Source organism: Psittacula echo (genome assembly GCF_963264785.1).
Source record: "Psittacula echo genome assembly, chromosome: 5".
NCBI lineage: Eukaryota > Metazoa > Chordata > Aves > Psittaciformes > Psittacidae > Psittacula > Psittacula echo.
In genome coordinates this window covers 70,856,506-70,874,273 of record NC_137739.1, presented here as the reverse complement: position 1 = coordinate 70,874,273, position 17,768 = coordinate 70,856,506, and the positions used below count along the sequence as shown (strand labels likewise).

At 40.4% G+C, this 17,768-nt stretch overlaps 1 protein-coding gene across 1 annotated transcript; it reads right to left on the bottom strand.

Moving 5' to 3' along the window:
• On the bottom strand, nucleotides 1-15,884 carry SGPP1 (sphingosine-1-phosphate phosphatase 1; the record flags this gene model as incomplete). The annotated part of the gene is made up of 3 exons (XM_080618780.1): nucleotides 1-552; nucleotides 2,881-2,970; nucleotides 15,267-15,884. 3 exons carry the CDS (start codon nucleotides 15,882-15,884, stop codon nucleotides 1-3), a joined length of 1,260 nt encoding a protein of 419 aa, XP_080474906.1.
• Nucleotides 15,885-17,768: the final 1,884 nt, after the last annotated feature.

The window sequence follows — 17,768 nt, the reverse complement described above, 5'->3', positions numbered from 1 at the left end:
TCAAGAAAGACCAATGAAGTGGAAGAGGCAAGGAACAATGAACATGAGGGAAAACCCAACCATTCCGTACGTAATATAACGATAGGGAAGCTCAACTTCCATGCGTTGTCTTGCTTTCCGTACATCGTCATGTGGTATGCAAAATATTTTACATGCCAGTGGAATAGTGGCTTTTTTCATCGCTACTTTTGTTAACAACAAAACTATTACTCCAATTAACAACCGCAATATGGCTTTTCCAAACACAGTCACAGTGAGAGAGGAAAGTGATAAAGGTAAAGTCTTGGGAGGAGGATCTAGATTTAGACCCATCATGTAGTTAATGTGAGAGCCACAGGCTACCCCAGCACCACAGCCCAGTATCTGAGCTGTGTCGCCTCGAGATGTGCTCCAGGTGTCTAGAGTGAAAGAGAAGATGCCCAGGGCTAAATGGAGACTGATGATAATTAAGGGTGCATATTTGTAAGTTAAGTTGAAGTTATCAATCAGGTCCACAACTGGATGGAAGACAACCAAGATAAGAATAGCATACAGAAATCCAGCAATAACATCCTGTTGAAGAGAGACAAAAATACGGTTTCAGTGTAATAACTATTTCAAAAAATAATTCAAGTTACTTTAGCAAGAAGAGAAGTCTCACTGATCTGTTAAAAGCAACTTGTGAATTCCCCTCTTCTTCCATTTACTGTCCACAATTACATCTTTTTAATGTTAAGGGTAAGGAATTGCATTTGACCACCTATTAACAGGACACTGGCATCATAATCAGATCATGAACGATCATGAATGGAACTATGATCAAATGATCCATTGTCAGAGTTGTAGATCTACAGATTTTCTAGCAAAGCCTCCAGTGACAGGACAACAGGTACTTGTTTTAAACTAAAAGAGGGTACATCTAGACTAGATGTAAGGTAGAAATTTTTCACAACGAGGGTGGTAAAACACTGGAACCAGTTTCCCAGTGATGTGACAGATGTCCCATCCCTGGAAACATTCAAGATCAGGTTGGACAGGGCTCTGAACAACCTCATCTAGGTTGCTCATGAACATGTTGAAGATGTTCCTGTTCACTGCAGGGATGTAGAATTAGATAGCCTTTAAAGGTCCCTGCCATCCCAGACCATTCTGTGATTCTTCTATGACTGTATTTGCTGGCTACAATGGTCCTTATCCAGGCACTCAGCCTACAGCCAGCACAGCACTAGCTAGCCCAGCTAGGTCAGTTTTGCCAGCTGAGTCTGCTGTAACAGCTCAACACTGGATCTGAGTGCCTGGGTGCCAAGACACAGGCACACTGGCAGCAACAGCTGGTAAGGTCCTTTACTAAGGACCACTGCAGCTAGGCATTACAGTGGCTTAGACTTTCCACTCCAGCTTCAGAATTAACAACACTGCAAGAATGGAGAATTGTTTGCCACTATTAAAGGAGAGGAAGAGATAACTTCTGTGGCTTCATACTTGATTTTCAGTTTTATTATTGTTTTTAAAATGCCTTTTCTTAATTAAAAGGTTCCTCAAATTCTTTTTTAATTTAACATTAAATTTCAGTTACTGCTGATTGATCACTCAGTTCCACAGAATTACCTGCAGCTTTTGTCACCTTTACTTTTTAAGGGGGAATTTGCTGAAAGCTTTTTAGAAATCCAAGCTGTAGAAACCAGATTACCTTAATTCACATTTATCAACTTTTCCACATGAGCCAGGTGTAGGACATGTATCAGCAGTATTTGTATTGCTCCATCTTCAATGAATCACTCTTACTCACTTCCACTAATAGAATGCTTGATAAAAGCTCTAATAGAATTGACTGAGAGGAAAATCAGACTTTCTCATTTCAAAAGCAACCACAACAGCTTTCTCCCATATTTATCACCCTGAACCCTTCCTTCTTCCCCCCCACAACTTAGGCACCATAGTTGATTTTATTACAGGTAACACATGGTTAATTGTATTCATTCGAACATTACAGAGGAATCAGATATGAAACTGCTGAATAACCTACTCTACATGATGAATCACTATTTGTTGCGTGACTTATAGACTATCTATCAGCTGACACTGTAATCTAAAATATCAGTTCATCCCACCGTCCCCCACACGATGGTTCTGACTTGGGAAGCCTCCTAATCACTAATGCAAATATGTCAATCAGTTTTTCCAAGCTGCCTTATTTTCATATGCTCCTTTTACACTGTGTTCATCAACCAGCTACTCACTACCAGGCTTGCTGTTTTCTGTTAACTTTTCTCCTTCTAGCAAGTGATCCTCAAAAACCTCTTTAACCATCCCTATTAATGGTCTTAAATTCTGATTACCATTTTATAGTGACCTTGTTTTCCCGTTTTTACATTGCTTGTATTTGTGTTTCAGTTTTATTCTTTTTAATCCTTTTTAATAAGCAATTCCCTTTTTCAAGGATGACAACTTTGTTATTTTGTTTTAGAAGTTTGGTAAGTGAAACTCTAGCATTTGGCATGGCACTCTGAAATACACATGCTTTGAGTAGGTGATGTGGAACCTGAGTGGACATTTACAGCCACCCTCTCATCCTGCAAAATTATTTCTACTCTGCAAAGGAAACCTTAAGTCTGTGATTTAGTGGTCATCAATTTCAAAACTTAGCTGAAACATCAGCTAAGTTTCAGCTGTGGATTGAGTTTATGAAAGAAAAGTATAAATTAACAGAAGTTTGACATCTACTTTTAGTTATTGTACTCACATACTGCTGGAGAAATGCAAGTATTCTGTTCCTGTATGGTAGGCCATTCTATAAAAAGATCTATATACAATTACTGCACTGTAAAAGCTTAAGTGTGGTGGAAGTTTATGAAATTAGAACAACATTAAAATAGAAGTTTAGCAGGATTATTTTCTTACCAAAATTGAATGCATTCCCATGTAAATTCGACTACAGCAAACCAACAAGCACCAGCAGAATGCAAGGATCAGTCCAAACATAAGGGGATACTGGTAGGGAAAAACAAGTGGAAAGATTGTATTAGAGTTTGGAAAAAAATAATCTAAAAGAAATCACTCTAAGAATTCTATAATAATTAATTATGTAATTAATTCCTATTAATGCAACTTAGGCTTACCCTTTTCCTTGCCCTAGCCTACCCAATCCTATTAGACCACCTCAAGGAAATCCACTTTTCATTAACAGCAAAACATTATTAATATTTTTCAACTTTTTCCTTGTCCTCTTCCTTTGCATTCAGGATATAAAGTTCAGGGCTTTGGTCATATCTTCTCAGACAAAGCAGTAAGAAGTTAACAGATTTCAGTAGCAGTCAGTCTTGCCATCTTAAGAGAACCTAAATTGGCAATATGGGCAGAGACAAGCCTTGTGTTATAAACTGCAGAACAGTTTCACACTGTAGTATTGTTAACAATTATCCAGGCTAGTAGCCTGTATATGTGTATATATATATATTTTATATATATATTTATTATTTATATATATTTTTATATATATTATATATTATAATAATATATAATATATAATATATATTATATATATTATATATTTTTTTATATATTTATTATTTATATATATTTATTATTTATATATATATATAATATACCCTATCTAGTAGCTTCATCCTTCTTCTGAAAAGGAAGAACTCCTAACAATTTACAAATAAATTCAACTCCTTTCTGCAGTTCCTGACTCAATATCTGAGCATCCGTATGAAACTCCTGGAATAGTAATCATTTTCGTTCTCCACAAACCCATATAAGTTTCCTATTGCAATCCATACTTATTGAACATAAATAATCAAGGAATTATTTCAAATTATTTCCATCGTCTGATAGTTTTTTAAATTAATAAGTACTGTTTACCAGGAACAAACAAAACACTTCATTTTAATCAGCATGTATCAGCATGTGCAGAAACTTAACATTTTAACTTTCTTAGGTTTTGGATAAAAGTGTGCCAATTCACATCTTGCAACACATTATGAAATACTTTCTCTACTACCATATTGCAAAACATTGTACAAGACAGGATATGGCTTCCTCCTTTCAGTATTAAAAATAATTAGTCTATAAAAGAAGCAGTCACAAGACAAAATAGCATGCTTCCAAAACTGCTTCACTTCCTACATGATAAGCATTTTCAATAGAAACAGGCAGTCTTGATGTACTCAAATCTTGGAATACAAACTAAGAACTGCAGGCAGTTCTCTTGCCTTCTGCCTTGCTCCTTTCATGGGTAACCTGAAGGGTAGAATATCTAACAAATAAGAGAAAGTATCTTTAATCTTATTGGAGAAAGGCGTATATCCTCTCTGAAGGCCACTTGACAGACTGACAAGCTTCTAAATCAGTTTTTCAGTGAAAGGTTTGGGAGGCGATTATAAGTCTTCCACATTATTCCAACAATCTTTGAATTCTTAGCTCCAGGAGCACATTAGCATGACAAACCTAAAGAAATTTTCTCAAACTAATGGAAAATTGGGAATCTTATGCTTCACATAAGAAACAAATTTCACATTAAAATCAGTTCTAAATGCCCAGCTCACGGTTGTGTTACATCTAGTTTAAACTTTAATTCATGTAGCAACATGTCTTTTTTTCTATGACATTCACCCACAAATTGTAACCTAAACAAAACTACGTACTTAATGATTCATTGCTAACTGAAATGAAGAAGGAACAAATTCAGTTTCCTGCCTTTCAGAATTATGCTAATAACGGACAATACACCAGTAACTAGGTCACACTCAAGACATAACTGCAGAATCATCAGATGCCAGCATTGTTGCAGTAGGCACAAAAGCAATCTTTGTACCCTGTGCTGCACCACCATTACACCATTATGCCTCTTCATCACTTCCATTGATCTCAGGGTACAAGTAATGCTGCCTGCACCAGGAAGACACTTCAGCCACACAACCTCTTGCTCCACTCTCCCCTCACCCCTGAGGACTAGCAAAGCAGAAATGCTGTGTGTATATAGAGGGATAGGTATATCCTATATTCTCTGAAGCAGAGAGGAGCTTCTAGCACATCCTTACCTGCTCCACAACATGAAAGCCTGGGAAGATACACTTCTTGTTTCCCAGGGAGAGAGTAGCAAGGGAAGATTTAGTAACTCCAGAAGCAATGCAGACCTCTTGACTAGAAAAATTAATACCATCACAATTACTTGGTGGTAGAATAAACTTACATGTGTTCATATGCAAGTTTCAAACAGTTTTGCGCATCACTTGATACTATATGCCCATTCTTGTTTCCTGGCACACATCTTTTGTGCTTTCAGGCCCTAATCAGGAATAAGATTTTTTTTAATAAAGATTTTTCCTATGTTTCTGAAATACCTGACAGAAACAAGCTGGAGCTTTAGCAAGAAGACCCATAAAGTGTCAGGCTTAGCAGGCTGTAGCAGCTAGTGATACCGTGGTGGGGGAGAAGTTACAGCAGCTAAAAAGCAAGACTCTAAAAAGTATGAAGGAAAAGATGTATGTGAGAAGTCTTCTTTTAAGAGTCCTGGACAGGTCATTGTGAACATCAGGGAGAGTCAGATAAATTCTGAAAAGTAAAAGAAATGTTCACTCTCAGTCAGGAGCTCTCAAGGGAGGAGTGTTTGAGGAAGAAGGGAATTGTCAGAACCTCCAGCTTTCAAGAAAAGTTGAAAAAGAGTGTTTGACTCTCTCATATCTCACTCTAATTCTATTTTTAATAATATTGAGAATACCCATTAAAATATCTGAAAACACTGGCTAGTTTAGTTCTTCTGTAGCAAAGCATCTGTATCTAAGAGCTCAAACACTTCCTTATTGAATCACAAATAAAAAGCCAATTACACATTTTACCCTAATTCATATCATCTTAAAGTAAAAGATTTTTTAACTTAAACCCAGACAAATTATTCGTACTGAAATAGCTTTAGCATGACCTGTCCACAAATGTATCCGCAGTATTAGATACATGCTGATTTATGGTATTTTTAATGCATGATAATAATAATCACAGAAGTCCTAAACCCAGTTTATTTCCACCAAGACAACTTACTCACTACAGTGTGCTGAGCTGGGTTGTCCACAATGAAAAAGCAGAAGAACCAAACAATTATTCTAATTTCCTCTGGAATAATCCACAATACAACAGTTAAGTGTATTTTTATGCTTAGTTCCCACACAAACCATTCTTTTCTATGCTCCCCCACTACATAACCAGCACACTTAGACAACTGTCAGTTTATGTCTGAAGCTTACTTACCAATCAGTAAAATAGCTATCAGTTTAAAGACATCTTTTCATATGAAGTACGGAAATAAAATTTCACTTAAAGAAGGTTTTAACCTTCATCTGTCCTGGTTCCTCCCCATGCTATATCCATACTTCCCTGCATTACTGATCAGAATTTCTTCCCACAACCCCAGTACCCCGCTGCAGAGCATCATAAAGCTGCACATACACTTCAGGCCTTCAGAGTTCACTGGCCTCCTTAGACACCACTAGAAATCAAGCAGAACCATCCCCTACTTAAACACAAATAAAGCTCACAAATACCCTGCCTCCTCCTTGGCCTGCTTTCACTCATACCATTTAAAAGCAGCCATTGGGTTCAAGAATTGCTAGGACACCAAACTGGCAGCACCTGCTTAAAAATCTGCCTTCAGGTGATAAGGCAACCACATGTTTTGTCCTCACACATACAGATAAGTGTACAAGGTGACTAAAGGAGAATATTAACAAACACTCCCACACATCTTTTAGCTCAGCAAGAAGACAGCTCAGCAGCATGCCAAGCTGACATCACCTTGATGCCATAAATTTACTTTCAGATTATTGTCTGAAAATAAAGCAATGTCGAGGTACTAGAAAACATTTTCTACATGTTGTTTCACCTAGAAATGATTAACTGCATGTATCTTGCATATATACAACCATGGTATACTCAATGTATATCTGTAACCTCCCACTGCCCAGGCATAAGAAATCCCCTTAAATATCAAATATCTTCTATTAGTACAGTGCCTTAAACAACCCTTTTCAGACATAAATATCTCAAACCCTGTCTCCATACCCTCAAGAGCATCACATGTATATCCTCAAAAATTCCTTATAATACCTCCATAGCTATCATGCCACCCCAACAATTTTTAGTATGGGGAGTATTTACTGAACTGCATACTGCTTTCTTTTTGCCAAGTTAAGGAAAAAAACCTCAATTTGTGATCTGAAAATCTTAATCTTATGCAAAAATAAAGATACTTGCATAGTACACTTAATGTGAACTTCAGAATCACATGTTGGCTCAAACCCAGTATTTACCTGTCACTACTTCTCCTTGAGAAAAGTACCCACATTCCATATTAGATCAAATCGCTGATATCTGGCTTGCACAACCATTTTCCTGAAGGCCAGAATACAACTTTGATAATACACATAAGCATGTAGTACAACTACAAGATTAGACTATGAAGTGAAAGCAGGTGGAATTGCAGCAAGGCAGAGATCAGAAACAGACACAAATTCAACACAGATATTAAAAAGATAACTTTGCTGACATTTTGGCTTTAAAATGTTTGAAGGCATCATACCCATTAAGAAAAGTGTCCACGTGTTGGCATGTGTGACTAATGGACAGATCACCAAGCATCTTAATAAAAAACAAAACAAAAAATCCCCCAAAAACCCAACAAAATGGTTTATTGATTTCTTAAATTCACATATTAAGTTAAAGAAAAAGCTAGAAATAAAGCTGATTGAGCCAACTACTCATCTGCTCTCAGACCTCAGTTTTGTTCCCATATCCAGAATCTTGTTAATCAAAGAAACTGCATTAAATTGGTCCTATTTGGAAGTGAAACTATTCCCCATAAGTCTTTCAGAATTTTATGCTCTATGTTTTCAATAGGAAATCCCCATTTTATTTGATTACACTCTCCAAAACATGCTTGCAAGCTTCTGACTGGATCCCATCAAAAGTGTTTCCCTCAACTGCCTATCCTCCTCCCTCCCCTTCATCTGACTTTTTGCCAAGAGTCTTAATAACATAACCATTGTTTCAAAATGCTCATAAGGAAACAATCTGTCCTAAAAGCTTTGACCTAGGTCAGAAAATTCCTTCTTTCATAATGGAACATTCTGAAAATAAACTCTAGATGCCCATTTCTTTACTTTTTTTAAAGCACATTCTACACTGGGGAAGTTTCCAGCATCCACAAAGGGATCCAAACTATTTTCTAACATTTTCCATATTCTACAATATTACTCGATGATCTTTTAAAATCATATGATAACTCAGAAGTTCACCTTGAGACAATTATTTTGGGCCAGAGTTCACTGAAAGAACACAAGCAGCACTTGGATCACTGAAAGAGTTCACTGAAAGAATCCAAGCATCATGCTTTTAAGAAGATATTTGGGTTATGTATTTGCATTAGTCATACAAAAAGCAAAGCATATAAATGATTCTGTAGAAGGAGCAGAAAAGAAGGGAGAAGAGGATAATTAAAGAGGAAAGACCACTTATCAGTCATTTTAGGAAAGATACAGACAAATCCCTGTTTTTTCAAAAGAGGCCAAGTGATAAGTAACACTGATTAACTTACATTTATCAATTATTTCCTTCTTTCTTCCACTGACAAACATCAAAAAGCATAAAAGTTTGAGAATGCTACATGTCACTGCAAGAACCTCTTCTTTAAATTTCAAGATAAAGCTTTGAACACCAGCCCTGCAGGGAGTTAAAAGGTTTACTTTTCTGCTATGCATCTTCTGAAAAGAAATTAAGGAGTGACAATAGGAATTGGAGCCTGTTACTTCTCTTACTTGTATCCTTAAAAATAAAAAATCCCTCCCTGAACACACCCAGCAAGAATCACCTCCAGCTTGCTCTGCTTATGCCACCAACACCTAAAAATTAGTTTTCCTGCAAACTGAAGTTTGCTCAGGCTTAATCAGCACATCCTATTTGAAAGCATGAGGAATGCTTTGCGTGTGTACAATCCACTAAGAAGGAAAAACTTGCATGAGAAAGATTTCTTTTGAATCTTCTCCTTTTCAAAAACCGTATCTAAGTTTACAGCATTTTTTACATATTCTCCCCCCCCAGGATCATTTACATTAATTAAAGATCTGCTCATGAAAATCTGAAAAATATATTTAATGCCCATCAACACAGTTTACTAGGGCAGGCTGCTGCATACCTCTGGCAGAGATTCCCCATGAGATTTGTATGAACTGGCTATGCTCTTTTTAAACATTTAGGAGCACCCAAATCAAATCAAACAGGCCACACAACTTTTCCCAGCTTCCTTTACAAATGAACTACAGACATTAATATGGCCCACAAAAGAAGACCTTTTAACTCAAACGTACAAGACAAGGCAAGTGCTGACCCTTCAAATTGCCATCTTTCTGGCTCAAGAGCTCTTCAGTGCATGGGCAATTCTAGGATATCAGATTACCCCTTCAGCAATGCTTTTCATGTCGGAAGAGTTTTTGTTTGCTTATTTTAAGAAACACTCATAAGAAAACCAATTAGACAAGCACACATCTCTTTGCCTGAGTTTCTTCACAACATTTTAGTATTTCACCCAAAATCCATTTGGACTTCTCTGAGGTGAAGCATCTCTTTCCAAAAAGAATCTGTACTTGCTCTTACACACAGGATTTGTACAGAAGAGATGGCTTCCTATCTGTAGCTTCCAATTTTATCATCACATCAGCCTTACTGATTATACAAGCCTTTCAGCAAGGAGAGACACTTAAAGCTAGGATTTGCCCACTTCCTGTAAAATTCTCACTATAGCACTGTCATTATACTATTCATCCAACCCCAACAACCAATTTTTCCTCATTCCCAGTGGGGATCTGAAATAAGCCTTTTGAATGGAAGAACGGAAGGACAATCCTATAGGTAATATTTAGTAATGGTCAATCTCAGAATCACAGAACTATGCAAATCCCTCTGAAATCCCAAAACAGATCCTCTCAAACCCACCTCCTCTGATTAGATTCATCAGCTTTGGTTGATAGAAGTAATGGTGCAGATGAAAGATTTCTGGACAGGTGCTGCATGCAGTACCATGTGATAGTCTTACACAGTTAGAATTAAGGATAGAGTCAACAAATCACTAAGTAAATAAAAACTGAAAAATACTTTTAGGTGTGTCACTCATAGAATCGTGAGGGTCAGAAAGGACCCTAAAATCACCTAGTCCCAACCCCCCTGCCATGGGCAGGGACACCTCACACTAAACCATGTCACCCAAGGCTCTGTCCAGCCTGGCCTTGAACACTGACAGTGATGGAGCATTCACAACTTCCCTGGGCAACCCATTCCAGTGCCTCACCACCCTAACAGTAAAGAACCTCCTCCTCATATCCAATCTAAACTTCCCCTGTTTAAGTTTTATCCTGTTACCCCTTGTCCTATCACTACAGTCCCTAATGAAGAGTCCCTCCCCACCATCCCTATAGCCCCCCTTCAGATACTGGAAGGCTGCTATGAGGTCTCCACGCAGCCTTCTCTTCTCCAGGCTGAACAACCCCAACTTTCTCAGCCTATCTTCATACGGGAGGTGCTCCAGCCCCCTGATCATGCTCGTGGCCCTCCTCTGGACTTGTTCCAACAGTTCCATGTCCTTTTATGTTGACAACACCAGAACTCTACACAATATTCCAAGGGAGGTCTCATGAGAGCAGAGTAGAGGGGCAGGATCACCTCCTTCGACCTGCTGGTCACACTCCTCTTGATGCAGCCCAGGATACGGTTGGCTTTCTGGGCTGCGAGTGCACACTGCCGGCTCATGTTAAGTTTCATCCACCAACACCCCCAAGTCCTTCTCTGCAGGGCTGCTCTGACTCTCTTCTCTGCCCAACCTGTAGCTGTGCCTGGGATTGCTTCAACCCAGGTGTAGGACCTTGCACTTGGCATGGTTAAACTTCATAAGGCTGGCATCTGCCCACCTCACAAGTGTGTCAAGGTCCCTCTGGATGGCATCCCTTCCCTCTAGCATTATCAACCAAACCACGCAGCTTGGTGTCATCGGCAAACTTGCTGAGGGTGCACTCAATCCCATTGTCCATGTCACCAACAACTATGTTGAATAACACCAGTTCCAACACCGATCCCTGAGGGGATCGTTACTGGTCTCCAGCTGGACATTGAGCCATTGACCACCACTCTTTTTGTGTGGCCATCCAGCCAGTTCTTTATCCACTGAGTGGTCCATCTATCAAACTGATGTCTCTCCAATTTAGAGACAAAGTCAGCCATTAGCCATTTAGACAGTCAAGACATTACAGAGCAGATGCACTTGACTGCAGGTTTAGCAGTAGTGCTTATTAAGGTTGGCATTATCATCAGTGGGGAGGAAAGACAGTCACTGATGATAGGATTTACAGACAAGCACATAGGGAGGACAATGCTGTCATATTTAAACTTCTTCAGAATGTAAGTCCATTCAAACAATGTTGGTTAATACAGAGAACAGCTACTGCTCAGTCAAGGTTCTGGGTTCCTGATGAATATCAACTTAAAGTTTGCTTAGTGGCCTACAGTGAGAATCAGCAGTTCCTGACTCAGCTTATTAATGCAGAGCTCAGGAGGGAGTGTTAACTCATCACTTCATAACCTGGACAGCTACTGCTAGAGCCAGGCTGCATCCTGGAGGTACTCTGGAAGAAAAGCATATTTTCTGTGTCTCTTTTTTTATTGTTGTTGTTTTTTCTCTCCTCAAAATAAAACAGTAGGGTTATGACACATTCAGGTACCATCAACTCAAGCAGCATTTCTAGTAAAATATGTAGTGCTATCTATTTGAAATCAGCTGTTCAAAGTAATCAAATACAATATAAAAAGATACTCTTTCCAGTAATCTCAGCCTGAGGCTTTTGTAGAGTTTGTAGATAATTAGCAACTGACACCATATCTCTTCCTCCCCATTGAGAACATGATATAAACCAGCCTGGCTCAAACTGTCAGTATGTCAAAGAAAACAGGTTTTCCCCAGTGTGATGAAGGTATACTTTTTCCCACATTGTATCGAGATCTACAACCTCACTGTCTTTTAAGAGTTTGCCCTTCTCTTTTAGGGTATAAAAGCTTCAATGACAGAAAAAAAAATATTAACATCTATAACACTCCTAAATTCTCAAGAGCCTTTGGCATGCACGTTACATTTCAAGGTTACTGAAGCATCTTTGAAACAAGTGGTTTTTCTGCTGAGCTTTAACAATAATAAATACAGATTACGCAAGCAGAATCAAAGTTTCAGGCAAGCTCTTATGATACAATGAAAAACTGAAAATTTATATTCCAGAATGGACAGAACAGTCCATTGAAGGTTCCCTTAACACATGTTTATCTGAAAGTCATTTGCATTGCATACTCCCTGTGTCCAAAGTGTCTAATTGTAAAAGTTTGCCACAAACATCTTTAAAATATTTTAATGCTGAAAATACTTTACTGGAACAATGGCATTTATAAGCAAATATTTTAGTTTTTCTCTGTATAATCAAAAACTTTTTGAATACTACATGAAAGGAAAATAGTTGTAATAGGATTATTGTTAGGCATTGAAAACTTGGAAAGCACAAACTCAATTCAACAGGTTAAAATTAAACCTAGTGGAGTCAAAAAGTGTTGGTTTTAAATAGATAATTTGGGCCATACATAGAAAAGTAACAACAGATTTGCTCTGTTCTACTGTTCAAAGGAAAGACTCATAGATTGTCTTTGATAGAAACACAGTAGTAGGAAGGAAGTCGTAGCTCAATGAAAGCAAACTCCAAATAAGCAATACAGGAAAGTGATTTCCTTCATACTGGAGTTAACCTCTTTTACAGCAAGAGTGACTTTCTTTGGTTTAGTGTAAATTTCACAGTGACAAACTCAATTAAAGTTACCTGTATTCCAGAATAAAAGTCTCTGCACAAAACTTATAGCTGTATCTGGTCAAATTCATGCTCAGTCTTGCTCCACCATGACTTTTCTGAACAAGCAATCTTAAAATGTGGACCCATCATAATCACGATCAGTGTAATGCTTGCTTTTATGGAATATATAGAAAGACTGAACCCAAACATTTGCCAACAAGTTTAAATCTAATCATCCGTATCTATTAATATGTATAATTTAATAAAAAACAGTTATTAAAAGCTTCTTTATTATTAATAGTTTCCCAAGAAGTTCTGAGGTCAGTCAGTAACTCCACCTATTTCCAGAAAAGCGTGACGAGAAGTTGTCATATAGATTCTGCTCTCTTTCAGTGCAAGTAAAATATGGAGAACAGAAGCAGCATTAGATGGAAGCTTAACTCTCTTTAGGGGTAAATCAAAAGATACTCAACATGCCATAGGTTAACTTTTGATGAATATTTGGAAATAAATTTAAAATACTAAGGCTGTTGTTTTCTTAAATGAATATTTTGAAAAAGTAGAAGTTGGTTTCAGAGAGTTATGTTATTCATAGCCATTTCGTAGGAAGAAGGAATTAAAATTAAGACTCAAACATTTTGCTTCCTCATTTCTTAAGCATGGTTCTAAATGAGTAACAAGACTCAATGTTGATGATTTCTTAATATGCATTCATTATAAATATGTTTAGTCAATTAGCACAGTATTTCACAGACCACAGTTGCAGGGCTGGCAAGCTGAGGATCTAACGTGGCTCACTGGCAAAAATACCATTTCACACCTTGTCAGTTTGCTGGTACTGGAAGAGCAATCAAATCAGGTTCTTCTTTGCACGCATGACAACAGTCCGTGTAAAGCCAATCGTGATACTACTTAATGAAGTTTCCCACATGCAAAGAAACAGAAATCCAGTTCATTCTTCCAAATGGCATCAGCCCTACATCTCTAACAAGTAATAAGCAAGCATTCCCATTTTAGTCATTTAAAAAAACCAAAACAGACACACAACAACCTGAAGATTAAGTATCTCACTGACAGAACTACAAATACATATTTCAAACACCCACAAAACATGGCATTATATCTGATGCCTGCTCAACTCTAGCAGAGTGATACTTTGTATTTTCCTAGCAAAGAATATAAATCCCTAATAGCTTTCTTTTGGGAACGCTGTATCACCCTGCAGTACTAACTTTGGTTAAAGAGAAGCAAAATACAATCTGTAACTTTCAACTACCTCTTTCCTTTCAGGTGCCCATTCCATATGCTGAGATAAAACCACCAAGTGTCACGCTGTAACAGCACAGAATTGGTAATTGTTAGCAGTAACTGGGAAGACAAGAGTTCAGCCCCCGAGGAAAGTTCAAAAAGAGAGTTCTCTCTACCAAGATGACAAACATCTGACTTAAAATAGGCAGGTGTTACAGTAAGAGTTTGTAAACATTAACAACAGTAGCCTTATTGCATAACTTCTTAAACATCACACATAGCACCCTCAAAACCCTGCACTGAACATTTGTTGCCTGGGAAAGCCTTCTCTCTCATTGGGGCAGTGATTCAGAGAGCAGAATATATGTTGTGCTTTCTTTGGAGTTCTTACTGTTGCTCATACTGCAAACAGCAAGCGCTGAAGCAAATGCCTCAGATGATCAACGGTCTTATTTCATCTATTAACCCAAAGTGTAATAGGCAGATGTTAAAATTTTGCTAAATGAAGGTGCTGAAAAGATCAGAGATTATCCGTTCCTGCTAATTATTAGTACATTAATAGTAGTAAAATCACCTGAAGATATATGGACTCCTCAGAACAGAAATAGTCATTTCCACTTCATGGGTAATGAGACTAAAAGCGTTTTAAAGAAAAGTCTAAAGCTACAGTCTAACTATACAAAGTGATGTAAAAATAAAGAAGAATCAGCAAAAAAGGCTGTCTCTTCACGAAGTTTTCAGTCAGCAAACCCAAACGCCTTTAGAAACATCAGATGCTTATAAAACTTTGTGCAAAGCACTCACCCTACAAGAAGTTTTAAAAAAGAAAACTCACAAGAACAAAATGCAGATTGTTAACGCAGACTTTTAATGCAACTGACCTAACCGTTTGCAAAGTCAGCAGAACTTTCATTCCGAAGACAGAATTATTAGAATAGGCCTTGTTAGCTGAGCACTCGCGTGGATTACAGAAACAGTAAAAAAAAAAAAAAAAAAAAAAAAAAAAAAAAAAAAAAGAAAAGATGGGGGAACAAATTAAAAAAGCACAGATTTCACGTTTTCCCAACCTCACTCAGCCACCTCCCCTCCAAAAAGAAATCAGGTCTGCCACATTGCCACATCCCTATACCACGGGGCTGGGAAACACTGGTTGAAGGGCAAGAAGGTGAGCATTACCTGCCAGCGGCCGTAGCTGAGCAGCAGGAGCGCCAGGGGGATGGCGGTGCCCGACATGGCGTGAGTGGAGGGCATGCTGTACTCCGAGTTGTAGAACACTTCCAGCTTCACCACAGGCGGGGAGGCAGGCCGCGGCCAGCGGATGACATCCTTGGTACACTGCCCCAGGTACATCACACACACCCAGATGATGATAAGCCTCCGGCCCAGCCAGGCGTCCAAGTTCCAAATGCAGAAGGGGAAAAAGAGGATGTAGAAAAGCTCGTTGCCGAGCTCCGTGCCCAGGCTGAAGAGATAGTAGAGGAAGCGGCTGCGGGTGGAGAACTCCTGGCTGCCGTCCTCCTCTGTGAGGGAGTTGCGCCGCGGCCTCCTCCTCCACCGCTGCGGGGGACCCGCCCCACCGGGCACGGTCCCGTTCCCGGTGGGATGCCCCTGCCTTCCCGCCCGCTCCGCGGCCGGCGGGCTGCCGTTAGACACCGGACCACGGGCTCCGGCTCGCTGCTCCGCATGGGCCCAGCCCGTAGGCCCCTCCACCCCGCAGAGCCGCTGGAAGGCGGCTACTTTCTGTGGGTCTTGCAGGTGGGCGGCCAGCCGCGACAGGCGCCGGCAGAAAGCCATAGCTGGAGGACGAGGCCGCCCGCGAGGGGCGGGCTGAAGGCGGCTAGGCGCTGCCCGAGCAGGCGGACGGGAAGCTGAGGGGGCTTCGCTTGCGGGGCGGCGGAGAGCACGGGAGATCCCGTGCGCGCGGCGGGGAAGAGAACGGTTCCCTCAGGAGAAACGCGCTCGAGGGCGAGGCGTCACGGAGCGCGGACACCGCCCGGCAGGAACCGCCGCCGCCGCCGCCGCCGCCGCCGCCCTCGCCTCAGCCCGGCTCCCCGCGTCGCTCCCGTCCCGGCTCGCTCACTCTCCCTCACGCGCGCGCGCGCCCGACACCGCCCCCCGCCAACACCACACCGCTGCGCATGCGCACACCAGCCGCTGGCGGGCACGGGGACCCCCGTGGAAAACTTCATCGCAGCGCGGATTGGCAGCTGCTCTCTCCCGATCCCGCCTCTCTGCTAATGGGGATCCAATCAGAGCTCTGCTTTGCGCGAGGCAGCGGGCGGCGTGCCTCGGCCTCGAGCGTGAGGTGCACAAGTGAGCGCAGTGGTGGCTCTTTCTCCTTGGTTGCAGCCTGGCCTTCGGTCCTCAGCGAGCCGGTTGCCCTTCCTTCACACTTACGGTGAGCCGCTGCTGCCCTCGCCTCAGCCACCGTCTGGCATCAGCACTCTGAGGCCCATGTTTGGCTGCCCCTGCCCTCCTCTTCCTCCTTCTCTCCCACTGCCCGCGTCGACTCCAGAAGCAGGAATCTGGTGATATAAACATGAGCAGGAGAGCTGGTTTCGGACAGAGACTGTGAGTGGTCTTGACCGTGGCAGACAGGCCGTTTAGCTGTGTGGGTGGTGAGTTACTCACAGGGATGCAGAGCTGACAGGCACTTGAGGTGGTTCTGCAAGGCATTACGGGAGGAGGTTCCACGCCTCCTTGGCTCGGTGTGCATGGCTTAAAGTTCAGCAGGACCAGGGCATTTGCAGTCAGGTACTTTGGAAGTCCACCGTTGCTGGGGTTTCCATCCTAGAAATGCCATGAGAAATGCAAGCTTCAGTCACCAGTGCTCTCTGGTGCTGCCGTTTTTAAAAGAGTGAGCAATATGACCCAAATGATTGGTTAGCTTAATAGCTATCTTAACCAAAATAGAGCATCTGATATAGAACTTAAATAATAAAAAGTTGCAATTAAAGAATATAACATAAGTCTACACAGTATTTTCATAAAAAACAGATGTTAACACTGTTTTGAAGAGGTAGACTTAGTGCTTCATGATACTGTTACTAGCATTGGGTGCATGCAGTGCCAATAAACCACATAAATGGAGTTTGCTGCCAGATCTCAAGAAGAGGAAGAGCTTAGTTGAAAGAAACAGTGTCTGAAGACGTTCCAGGAGTAGGTTCTATGTTGTACTATATTTTAGCAATGATCTGGAAGCAGATCTAAACCTGCTGCTGCAAGAATTGAACTCCAGGATTAATGGAGTCATGAATAATGGTGAAGGTGGGGCACTGATCAGAATGGTTGGTACAAGCAGCCCACTCAAACTTCACTTTTTTAATCCAGCAAACTATAAAGTTGCCTCTTCAGAACCAACTGTGGAGGCTGTAACTGGAGAATAAAAGACTTTAGCCTGGGAAGGTAATGACTTTGAGAAGGATTTAGGGGTCAGAATAAGTAAGCAATCAGATAAGGGCTGTCTTGTGTGTGGCTATGGCAGAAAAGGATTAATCAGTGTATAAACAAAGGAATAAGAAACCTCTTTATTTTACCTCTCATGTTTGGGCTCAAAAATGTCATCCACAGGATAGTGCATACAGTTCTGGTTTTCAGATTTTAAGAAGCATGCTGGAAAATAAGAGTGAAGCAAAATGTTCTAATGGTTAGAGAAAATGCATTACACTTGGAGGTTTT